General features: G+C 38.9%; 1 protein-coding gene across 2 annotated transcripts in view; it reads left to right on the forward strand.

Moving 5' to 3' along the window:
- FIG4 (FIG4 phosphoinositide 5-phosphatase) overlaps positions 1-12,793 on the forward strand; it is a 126,678-nt gene that overhangs the window by 22,676 nt on the left and 91,209 nt on the right. For both annotated transcript variants that reach the window (XM_027775138.1, XM_027775139.1), the window contains exons 5-8: positions 764-814; positions 4,073-4,221; positions 8,362-8,490; positions 12,343-12,443. In XM_027775138.1, the coding sequence (XP_027630939.1) occupies positions 764-814; positions 4,073-4,221; positions 8,362-8,490; positions 12,343-12,443 (430 nt within the window). The remainder of the gene's footprint in view (positions 1-763; positions 815-4,072; positions 4,222-8,361; positions 8,491-12,342; positions 12,444-12,793) is intronic.

Genomic DNA, 12,793 nt, shown 5'->3' on the forward strand with positions numbered 1-12,793 from the left:
TAACATGTTTTTGAGATCTTTGCTATAGGGCATTTGTGCTTGCTGGAGAGACAGACAAAGACAGAGAGACAAAAAGCGAGAAATCACCCTTCGAGAGGATGACCATGCTGCAATCCCTTCTCCTCCATTATCCTCTCAGGATCTTGGGCATGCATACATATGAGCTTGGCCTATCAAGCCACCAGGTCCAGGACTGGAACTGTGGTCAGCCACCAGATCCAGGATTAGAACTGTGGTCAGCCACCAGGTCCAGGACTGGAACTATAGTCAGCCACCTGGGAGTCCAGTACCTCAACCACTATGCCACCTGTTGGCCCCAAAATGAACATTTATTAATCTTGAGTTGGTAAATATGTGAATATTCTATAGGTTTTTCTTCAGTTTAAAAACTTTGCAACTTAAAATTATGGTGACCTACAAACATTTTAATTGCTATTTTTCTCCTCTGTCCATCCTCAAAGCAATGCATAATGGCACTTATTTCTGATTTGCCCATGTGAGTGCCCTATACATGTAGGTGATGGCTTGGGCTCTTGATTGTTTTGTCAGTGATTAAGACCAAACTATAAAGTTAAGGGTCTCTAAAAGATGATCAGTGAACTTAGAATTACTTCAAATGAAATCCCTATTCTGGATGTGGTCTGAAATCCTGTTTTAATGAAGGTGTTCCAAACATAAACATATTTGTGAGTATGTATTAAACTGTGAAAATAATAGTATTACATGAATTTACTAATACCTTGATTTTTATCCCCTTTTAAAGGTATCTACGAATATTTCAAAATGTGGACCTATCTAGCAATTTTTACTTTAGGTAAGTTTGAACTTAGTTTTGCTTTTATCAGTCACTTAAATTTTTATATTATTTTCTAGTAGGGAAAACCAGAATCAGAGCACACAGAAGCAGTACTCCTTTTTTGAAGTAGCCTAATTATTTTATCTAAAGGCACTACAATATTTTCTTCTTTTGAGAATATGATGTTGAAAATCCAGATGGATAAATTAAAAGATATTTATTCTCATTATAAAAATCATCCTTATTGGTGCCAGCTGGTGGTGTGGTGGTTAAGGTGATTGGATGGCCAAGTTCGCTGTTAAAGCCCTGGACCTGACCATCATGCTGGTCACAGGCACATGCTTGCTCAGAAATCTTGAGAGAAGGGATTGTGGCATGGCCATCCCTTTAGGGGGTGATTTCTCACTTACTCTCTCTTTCTCTTTCTCTCTCTCTGAAGAGTACATTCACCCTGTAGCAGATTTAAAAAAATACATTGTGTTAGGTAGGATTTAATGTATGACTAAGTGTCAAGAAATTCATGGCAAAATGAAATACAAGGACAAGTTTATTTTGGTGCCCCAATTTTGAAATCCATGCAAGTTTTCTTCAAAATGCACATTTTCCTCAAACTTTTTGAACGTACCCTATTCTAAAGAGCTGTTCTCATTTTGTAATTTTGAATTACAAAAATGAAATTTCATTCAGCTTCTGCTACAGAGTTGAAACAATTGCACAGTTCAATTTCAGTTAGTAAAAATGGCAAGATTAGGTAATAAGTAAAATAGGAAGAACTGTTATAATGCTGGTATATTACTGGTAGCATTGTAAATTAACAGTTTTCCTGGAGAGAAATGTAGAATTAAGTGAATATGAAAATATAACTTAAAAATAAATCAGGAGTGGAAATATAAATTTCTGTTAGTAAAGACAGGTTTATAGCATCTTTATTGATGATAGCCCAAACACATAAACCAACCTATGTGGGGACAACCTGCATATCGACTACCGAAGAACAGGCAAGTTAATTTTAGTAGCGCCTCATGACAAAGTATTATATTACTATGGATATGACCGCTGTGTGGGCCTGATAGATATGGCTGTGGCGATAGATGGAAAATTCTAACAACTGTAATATTCAAACTGAAAAAATAGAAAAGAAAATGTGCCAATAAGAACATGAATCGCAAGGACTAAGAGAGCCTAGGGCACTCAGTTGTGATGGGGTACTTCGCATTTTTTTAAAAATCTATTTTTAATTGTTCAGATAGTTAATAATTTCTTTATGAAATACAAAATATCTGCTATATGGAGTGGATTATGTCTTCACTGATAGAAAATTATTTTAATAGTAGTAGAGTGAAGGGCTCCTAAAGAAATAATTTCACTTCTACAAATATTTATTGAATGTATATTTCTGTTGTATTTGTCTCCATCAACTACTTTTTTTCCTTATAGTATCTGTGAGTGTTAGAAATGGTCTCTTATTTTCTGTTTCTCAATTTTGTTTGCTTCCCTGTACTGGGTTCTGATTAGGTCATTCCATAAGTAAAAATATGTAGTTATATTGAAGTTTTATGTCTCATAAGAGGGCTTTTCAAAAGGTTTTACGAGGCCAGCAGGTGACATGGTGGTTAATGAGCTGGACGCCCACAGGACCAACCATGGCTTAAGTCCCAGACCTGGCAGCTTTCTTTCTTACTTTCTCTCTCTTTCTCTGTCTCTCTCTGGTGAGTGCATGTGCCCTATAGCAAATTGAAAAATAATGATAACAATAAATAAAATTAAATAAACAATTCTTTAAAAAGAAAGGTTTTACTCTATTCTTAAGACTCACTAGAATAAAATAAATTTTATTTATTTATTTAGACGTTTTTGCCCTAGGGTATGTGCACTCACTAGGGGGGGAGAGAGACAGAGACAGTGAGAGGGAAAGTGAGAAATAACTCCTTGGGGGTTTAATGAGAGGGAAAGTGAGAAATAACTCCTTGGGACTTTAGGATGGCCATGCCACAATTTCTTCTCCTCTGTTCTCCTCCCAGGATCTTGGGCATGCATACACATGTGCCTGGTGTGATTTTCAAACTGCCGGGTCCAGGACTCATAGCACTCCCAGCCATGTGGGAGTCCAGCAACGTAACTGCTATGCCATCAGCTGGCCCAGCAGTTCATTTTAAAGAAGAATTGATTATTAAAATCAGACGGCATTTATGGGACAAAGAAATGTGTTATTATCTATTGAGGGATAACCTTATAATATTGTCAACTGGACCAGTGTGAAATGTACACGTTGAAATTTTCACTTTGCAAGCTAAGTAACATGATTGAATGTATGAAAGAAATTGAAAAAAAAATCAGAAACCAAAACTTCTTAATATAGCTTTTATCCATTTGAGATTAGAGGCTATTAAAATGAATGGATCCATCAAGCAAATATGGTAAAGTTAAATTTCATATATGGAACAAAAATCAGTTCAATCAAATTATATAAATATATTAAAGGGGAAGTAAAAATTTTAAAAATGCATGTGACTCTCCAGACAGAATTGTAACCATCTTAAAACATAACTAAAGTACTTTATTAACAAATTTCTATAAGCCAAAGTATTCAAGATATCATCTGAAATTCTATGCTATGAATATATAGCTAGAGATGCTTATGAAAAATCATCAATGATGTGAAATCAGAATAAAACACAGAGATCCGTTCTTTTGGCCTAAAGGTTCTATTTTATTTGTATAGACTATTTTATAATTTTTTGATTGACTTTTACTCCTAAAACATGTTTTACTGTAATGACTTATATTATTTGCTTAATCCTGTTTTATTATAAAGTCAGTTATGATAACACCATTAATAATTAATAAAATTATTTTTGTTCCCGAGCATATTATAGTATAGAACCATGTCCTTTTACAGTGGATATAATATCTATAGAACTCCATTCAGATACATATGAGAGTGTGAGCCCCTTTGCAAAAGGCCAAGAACTTAGATTGATTTCATTATGAAGCAAAAAATGTACATTATACAGATCAATGAATGTAGGTTACTTACATTGTGTTGTGTGGTGTATTTCTATTCATGCAAATGCCTAAGTCATGCAGTGAGTTTTTTATTTCCAACTGTGCTTGTATTTTGCTATATTTTATAGTACTTATTTGAGCAGCATTGCTTCCTAGAAAAGTAACAGGTACTAGGTAATTTAGTTCACATATTTTAATCCATATGGTAGCCAAGACCATGAACTATGCTTTGCTTTTGTAATTCTTACTAAGTTTCGATTCTCTTCTCAGTTATAGCTATGATTTGTCCCACTCGCTCCAGTACAATCTCACTGTCTTGCGAATGCCCCTGGAGATGTTAAAGTCAGAAACGACCCAGACTCGCCAGGAGGGTTTTGACATCTTTGAAGATGAAGGATTAATTACACAGGGTGGAAGCGGTAGGTGGTACTCAGCACGTCTGGGTAATGTTAATGTTAATATGGAATCCATGAAATGACATCTCATTAAATTCACTCATATTTCCCTCATACTTCTCCATCCCTCCATTGCTCTTTGTCCCTAACAAGGGGTTGTTTTGGATACATGAACTGCCAATTCATTTTTATAGGAATCATTAATCACCATGGGATTTTATTTGTTGGCCAGTCAGAAAAGCGTATGCTGACATTTTCTAGCAATTATTCATGTACTTTTTATGGAATACATTCATGTCTAGACTTTGGTGAAATTTAAATGGAGAATTTATTTTTTTTAATATTAGAGAATACATAGCATCTTATTTTCCTTCATAGAAATCAGTTCATTACAGACGGAATTTTGCAAAAAAGTCACCATGGGTTGCCTATTGTATGCTAGACATTTTTATATTATTTTTTTTCTTAAGAGAGATTTTTGCTATAGGATGTGTGCACTTACCAGCAAGATAGAGACAGAGAAATAGAAAGTGAGAAATCACCCCCCCGGGGAAATGGCCATGGCACAATCCCTCCTCCTCCATTCTCCTCTTGGAATTTTAGGCACGTATACACATGCGCCTGGTGTGAGTTTCAAGCTACCAGGTCTGGGACATGAACCATGGTTGACCATGTGGCAGTCCGGTGATGTAACCTTACACCATCTGCTAGTCTCTATACTACATTTATTTATAATACCTCTAATCCTTGTAAAAACTCTGCTCTGTAGGTATAGTGTCAGTTTTATAAAAATAAATACTACCTAGGAAACTGAGGCTAGAGTTGAAGATAATGTAGCCAACGTCCAGAGGAATCAGGGTAGCAGAACAGAGGCTGTTATTACTTTGATACTCTCAGCTTGACCTCTCGGTCCCTCATAGGCCCTGCTCTGGTCAGGACCTTGGCAGGATCACTGCAGAAGCGTGCCTAGTCTAGGGTACCTCTGGAGATCTTGAGCGAATCCAGTCACACCGTCTTTATCCACCTATTTAGTTCCTTTATCGCTTGACTTGTAGGTTGGTCTAAAACTCTAAAACTAGAGGCATTGTTAATGTGAATGCGATGAAGGAATCATTTCAAACCTGACATTAAGCCCCTTTAGCTGAATCGGTTGCCTGTGGAAACTTAATAAATCAGTAGAGTCTTTGGACTTCTTGCTCCTTAGAACTTAAATGCCAGTGGTGAAGATGGGGTGCAGAGGTAGAATCTGATCTAGAGTGGTTCCTGTAGGGTATGTCCTTGTAGAACCCCAAGAAGAGGCTGGCTGTGTTGTGAGTGTTTTGCCAAAGGCCACAGTCCACTCTAACAAGGCTCAAGTTGTTACTTAAATTGAATGTCATTCCAGCATTGCCCTAGACTCTTGATAGTTTGATTGATGATCACTTGAGCCAAGGCCAAATCCAGTGCATTCTCCTTGCCCTATCTAGATAAATAGATCATGCAAGCTTGCCCTGGTCAGATACCCAAATTGTAACCCTCTGGGTTACATAGGACAGGTGGAGGGGAGGACTGCATTTGCCACAATAAATTGGGAAAGAGACTAGCATGTCTGAATATTTGTTTTCATTACTTCTGAATATCACAGTAGTTTAAAAGTCAAAAGTATCACCAAATCTCTTCTGGGACTTGAAGTAAGCCTCTGAATCTACTTACCTTTTGGCCATCCCTGGAGTGATGCTACAGGATAGATATGAATAACAGGGTGTATTAATTTCTTATTGTTGCTGTAACTTTATCACCAATGTAGTGGTTACAACAGCACACATTTTTTTTTTTTTTTTTATCTTACAGAAGCCAGAAGTTCAAAGTGGGTCTCAGAGGGTAACAGTGGTGTGTTGACAGGGCTGTTCTCCTTTCTGGAGGCTCTAGGGAGAGTCAGTTTTCCTGTCCTTTCCATTTTCCAGGGGCTGCCCTTATCACCGGTTCCTGGATCCATTCCATCTTCAAAGCCAGCAGTGACCTAATGTTTCTTCCACATTACATCGCCCTGAAACTTACACTCCTGTTTACCCCTTTTGTTTACAAGGATCCCATGATGACATTGGGCTCATTTGGATAATCCAGAATATTCTCCTCATCTCATGGTCATCCAATTATCAACCTTAAGTCCATCTGTTCATTTACTTATTTTTTGCTATAGGGTGCGTGCGCTTGCCAGAGAGAGTAAGAGAGAGAGGGAAAGCGAGAAATCTACCCTCGTGCCCGCAGGGTGGGTGGCTATTCTGCAATCCCTTTTCCTCTAGTCTCCTCTCAGTATTTTGGGCATGCACGCACATGCACCCGACGTGATTTTCAAGCTGCTGGGTCTGGGACTCAAACCCCGCAGCCAGCCATGTGGAATCCAGCATCTTAACCTCCATGCCACCTGCTGGCCCTCATCTATACTTTTAATTCCTCCTTGCCATGTAATAAGACACACAGATTCTGGTGATTAAGATACACATCCCTTTGCTGAAGGGGAAGGGATTGTTCTCCTACTGTGCTGGGGGAAACTGAAGAGAAAGAGGGAGTGAGAGTAGAAGATGTGAGAGAAGGTAGAAAACAAAAATAATACGATTTTTAGAAAAACTCTCCACTGTGTGTCAGGCCTTTTAGATATACTATTTTATTTAATATGAAGAGTGTCTCTGAGGTGAGTAATAGTGTCATCATTTTCCAATTTAGGAAACTGCAGTTCAGTGATGTTAAATAACTTGTCTAAGATCACAGAGCTGATAAGTGACAAAGACAGGACACAAATCCATGCCGGTGTTTTTAATTTATTTTTACTTTACTTTTTTAGGGAGAGATTTTTGCTATAAGGCACATGCACTTGCCAGAGAAACAGAGAGACAGAAAGCAAGAAATCACCCTCCACCCCCCACCCCCCGGGGGATGGCCATGCTGCAATCCCTTCTCCTCCATTCTCCTCTTGGGACCTTAGCCTGCATGCACACATGCCTGATGTGTTTTAAGCCCCCAGGTGCAAGACTCAACCTGTGGTCGAGCATGTGGGAGTCCAGCAACATAACCATTATGCTGTATGCTGGTCCCCATGTCTGTATTTTTTTATTTTTTTATTCCTTTGTGTAATGCATTGAAAGGACAGAGAAAATAGTTTAGTTCTTATTAAATTAAACCAAAGTATATTTGTCATAGTATGTAAATAGATACTCTTAACAAAGTATATTTTGAGAAGAAAGTGGAATTGATTATTATCCAACATGACTGCAACCATTCAAGCCTTGTCTTATAAACGTACTTATTTCTTATTTTTCACTTCATGTTTTGTAAAACTTATTGCTGTTTGATGCATTTACCTGGATATGCTGAAATCATGTTCGATAAAATTATTTTTTTATATACAGGAAGCCTGAAATAACTACCGATTATGTGAGTATTAGTAACAAACCAGGCTTGTTCTAAACACTGTGTGTTCGTTATTATTTTATTTACTCCTTGCAACGACCATGTGATGCAGGCACATATAAGGAGGTGGAGTCACTGAGGCCAGAAGTAACTAACTCTTTTTTTTTTTTTTTTTTTGAGAGGTTTTTCGCTATAGGGTGCATGCACTCGCCAGACAGACAGAGAGAGACATAGAGACAGAAAGCGAGAAATCACCCTCCAGGGGGGATGGTCACGCCGCAATCCCTTCTCCTCCATTCTCCTCTCGGGATCTTGGGCACGCACGCACACGCGCCTGGCATGAGTTTGAAGCCACCGGGTCTGGGACATGAACCGCGGTCGACTACGTGGGAGTCCAGCGACATAGCCATTACGCTAACTGCTGGTTCCCAGTAAGTAACTAACTCTTGATCACGCCTGTCAATCCGATGAGAAGAGGCAGGATTTAGACTCGGGAACTCTGACTTGACAGCCGTGTTCTCAGCTGCTACCTGCCATGTCTTAACTTTGTTAATGAATTGGTAAATGTGTACCTAATTTTTCAGCTATCTTCTTTTCTCCTACATTAAAATCTCCCACAAATCAGAAAATCCATCTCTTTTTTGACTGTAAGAATCGGTACCCACTGAAAGTGACAGTGCTGTTTATCAGGCATCTCAGTTTGAAGTTAAAAGCAGAAGTTTAAGGGCATAAAAATGAGTTGATTGTCAACCAGTTTTCATATCTTCTATTTTTCAGGTGTATTTGGGATCTGTAGTGAACCTTATATGAAGTACGTGTGGAACGGTGAACTTCTAGATATAATTAAAAATACCGTGCACCGTGACTGGCTGTTGTATATTATTCACGGATTCTGTGGACAGTCAAGTATCCTTTTTGTAGAAACTTAAGAAGCATATTATTGGGGCCAGCAGGTGGTGTGGTGGTTGAGGGTGCTGGATTCCCACATGGTCGACCGTGGTTCAAGTCCTGGACCTGATGGTTTGCTTTCTTATTTTCTCTTTCTCTCTCTCTAGTAAATTGAAAAAATAATAATAACAAATAGAATTAAATAAGAGAATAATTATTTTTTAAAAAAGGAAAAGAAACATTATTAAACATATGCTTTATCAATTGTAGAAAGCTACATACGAATTATGTGATTATAATTTTGACTTTGCTGGCCAACTAGAAAATTACCCATGATACCCTGTAGTAGAAATACAGAGAGTAATGCAGACTACCCGAATGGATCTTTTATGTACATGGAAAGGTTAATAAACAACAAAGGAAGAAAATACTCCATGCAGAGTGAGAGACACGGGTAATAATCATGTTGATTAGGGAGAAGGGGCAGAATCACTGTGGGGAGAATGGGTCTGGCTCATGGGAACAGGCTCCAAACAGAAGTTAGGCCTTAGCAGCAAGCAGAGATAGAGATCACACATCTGGGAAGCGTTGAGTGTGGAGGTGGAAAAATACATAGCAGTATTCTTGTGGTTTGAACATAAGAAAACTCCCAGGCAGTAGGACATAATGGGAAGGAGTCAAATTGCCAGTCACCAGGTTGCCTTGATAGTCAGACTAAGGACTTTGGGTTTGGCTCTAGGACTTATAACAGTTTTTGATCAGGAGGGTGTCATGTACAAAGTAGTATTTAGGAAGCTCGTGTTGACAGCCATTTTCAAGCTGTGTCAAATAAAATGAGACTAGAACTAAGGACATGAGTTAGGATGAGTTTGCAGTAGTTCGGTTGTAACATAATGAAGGCCTGGATTAGAAGGGGGTATAGTAGACTAAAGTAGGTTGAGCCTTGGATTAAGTTCGATGCATTCAATCTTATGAAAAATGGGTTTCCTTCTATAGTTTCATCTTTAATTTATAACTATGTGGAAAATTCCAGAAGGTGCTATTGTGTTGTAAGGTTTAGGAGGGCAGCATCTAAAACTACCAATTGCATCCTGCTTTTTCCTATCACTTTCAGGGATCACATAGGCATTTGTGCATCCACCACGTTTTCTTGTTGACAGTTCTTTCTCATGTTTTAGGTTTTAAGTCTCTATAGTAAAAGCTTGAAGGAGTAGTTGCTTTGAGACCGTTAAGTGGATGAATGTGACTAAACATCATTATGTGTTCTTGCACTAGAGCATTTTGGAGGAGTGGAACCAAGGGGCACAGCTGGAGAGGACAGCCTTGAAGAGTGGCTTGCTGCCTTCTCCATGGCAAAGCAGTGATAGGAGAGGGCAAGGCAAAGACACAGAGGGATTTTGAAATGGAGATGAGTGAGATTTATGTGCTACACTTGAAAATCAGGCTTAGTGCTTTATAATAACTTTTAACCACTGAGTGGTGTTATCTGCTTAATCATTCACTGCTTACTGAGATTTGGCCCTGAATTACTTTTGTCTGTTTCCAAAAGTAAAATCCACCTGGGAAAAGCACAGGGTTGTTTGCCACCAAGGATACTAAAAGAATGTGCTACACTTTGTAAAGGTAGTTCTAAACTGCTTTTTATTTTCAGGTGATAATTCAAGGCCTAGCATCTATTAAGCATAAGAAATATTTGTTTTTTTTTTTTTTAAGATAGTGAACAGTACCATAGATTTTTGTAAAGCTCATTAGTTTGAATGAGTAATTGTGTTTCTCAGTCATCCAGCATGTAGTGAATTCTGGAAGTTTTCATGATGATAAAAGGGTTGCTGCTTATTGAGCATTAACTATGGGCCAGCCACTAGGAGTTTTGCACACCACCTCACCAGCCCTCTCAGCTACCTCATATAAATAGTTAGCTTTATGATTATTTATTCCATTTTACAAAAGGTGAGATTGTGGCTCAGAGAATGCAATAAAGTGACCTAATTAATAAGCCATATATCAGTTAAGCAGTTCATAGCAATGCAGTGTTCAGATTTTGCAGTTAGATGACAAGTTTGGACCGCTTTTATAGTACTCTATACTTCATTTCCTCAGTCTTGTATTATAATATTGTTTCACAATGTAAACATCTTATTAAATGAAATATGCTCTTTGTGAGAGGTGTATGATCTCTGAAGACTAAGGAAGAAATAGTTGTACTCGTTTATATCTTTTACCTGGCTACACAGAGAAATAAGGTCTCCCTTTGTCCTTCACATGGTTACCATTTCCTCAAAAATTCATAGAAAAAGAAGCATTACAGTCAGGCTGTTTCATTATTTTTTTTAATTGCCACAGGGCATTTTGCTTGCCACAGAAACAGACAGAGGGAGAAAAGAAGCACCCTTCACTGGGGCATGGCCACACAGCAATTCCTTCTCCCTTTCTCCTTCCTGTCGGGGTTTTGGGCATGCACACACATATGCCTGGTGTATTTTTCAAGCTGTTGGGGCTGGGTCTTCAACCATGGTTGGCCATGTGAGATCCAGCTCCCTTAATCACCATGCTTTGGGGCCAGTCCTCTCTCCTCTTTCTTTCTTTCTTTCTTTCTTTCTTTCTTTCTTTCTTTCTTTCTTTCTTTCTTCTTTCTCCTTCCTTCCTTCCTTCCTTCCTTTCTTTCTTTCTTTCTTTCTTTCTTTCTTTCTTTCTTTCTTTCTTTTTTAATTGTCAGAGGGTGTGTTTGCTCATCAGAGAGAGAGAAGAGAGAGAGAGAATACCTGCCGATGGGGCGTGGTCATGCCACAACTCTTCCCTTTCCCATTAGGATTTTGGGCATGCATGCACACATGCCAACGTGTTTTTCAAACCAGTATAGCCAGCAGATCCCATGTAGGATCTGCTGAGCTACATGGCCAATGCTGTTTCTTTTCTTTTCTTTTCTTTTCTTTTCTTTTCTGAGAGTTTTTTGTTTGTTTGTTTGTTTGTTTTTTGGTGTGTACATTCACCAGAAAGACAGAGAGGGTCAGAGAGACAGAAAGTGAGAAATCACCCCCCCAAGGAGGATGGCCATGCTGCAGTCTCTTCTCCTCCATTCTCCTCTTGGGATCTTGGGCACCCACGCACACATGCCTGGTGTGAGTTTAAGCCACCAGGTCTGGGACTTGAACCGTGGTCAACTACATGGGAATCCAGCAACATAGCCATTACATCACCTGTTGGTCCCAGTGCTATTTAATTCTTTTTTTTTTTGGGGAGGTTTTTGCTATAGGGTGCCTGTGCTCTCCAGAGAAAGAGAGAGACAGCGAGACAGAAAGCAAGAAATCACCCCCCAGGGGGGATGACCACGCTGTAATCCCTTCTCCTCCATTCTTCTCTCAGGATCTTGGGCACGCACGCACACGTGCCCGGCGTGAGTTTAAGCCAGTGGGTCCGGGACTCAAACCGTGGTTGACTACATGGGAGTCCAGCGACATAGCCATTACGCTAACTGTTGGTCCCTAATTCTTTAGTAGAGCTTTAAGTGTTCTTTATCCCATTGGACAAGATATATGTGGATGTATATTTAAGGTATAATGATTTGGCCCTGCTTTGGTGGCGTAGTTGGTGGAATACTGAACTGCAGTGCTGGAGGCCATGGGATACCTGACCCAGTTGACCTGAAACACACTTGGTGAGTGTATGCATTGCCCAAGGTCCTGGAAAACTGGAGGGCTGGGGGAAAGGGATCGTGGTGTTGAGGGTTCATTGCTCACTTTCTTCCTCAAGTGTGCATGCACATATTCTCTATCATGGATTGAAAAAATAAATTTAATAAAAAGGTAGAATGATTCTCTTAGTCTACTGTGACCAGCATGGATGCTGAACAACTTTAACTTGGTTTCTAAGAGCTGTTGATCTATGGACGACCTGTGTATGTCACTCTCATAGCTAGGAGATCCAGTAAGTTTGCCGGGACCCGTTTTCTCAAGAGAGGTGCAAACTGTGAGGTAAGAAGACAAACAGTATCATTACTGACACTTTTAAGTTTTTATCTGCTTTGCTGACATTGATGAAATGAAGTGGAGTTATAAAAAGTAGAATTTCATACTTTGGGATACTGTCAAGGGAATAAATAATTCTCCAGAGTATCTGAAACTTGTGAAAAATATGACTAATATACAGATGTTCTGAAAAATCAGCTTAGATGGAGTTATTCTGTGCTTTAGTGAGTTATAAAATGTCTAATAGTTTAGAGGATGAGCCATTTCTGCAGTATATGAAAAAATGCAGTGCATGTTTAATGAACGGTTGAAGATGGCAAAACACCTTCACCTATGGAATGAAGAGAAGGAAGCGT

Source organism: Tupaia chinensis, unplaced genomic scaffold (genome assembly GCF_000334495.1).
Source record: "Tupaia chinensis unplaced genomic scaffold, TupChi_1.0 Scaffold000527_1, whole genome shotgun sequence".
Taxonomy (NCBI): Eukaryota; Metazoa; Chordata; class Mammalia; order Scandentia; family Tupaiidae; genus Tupaia; species Tupaia belangeri.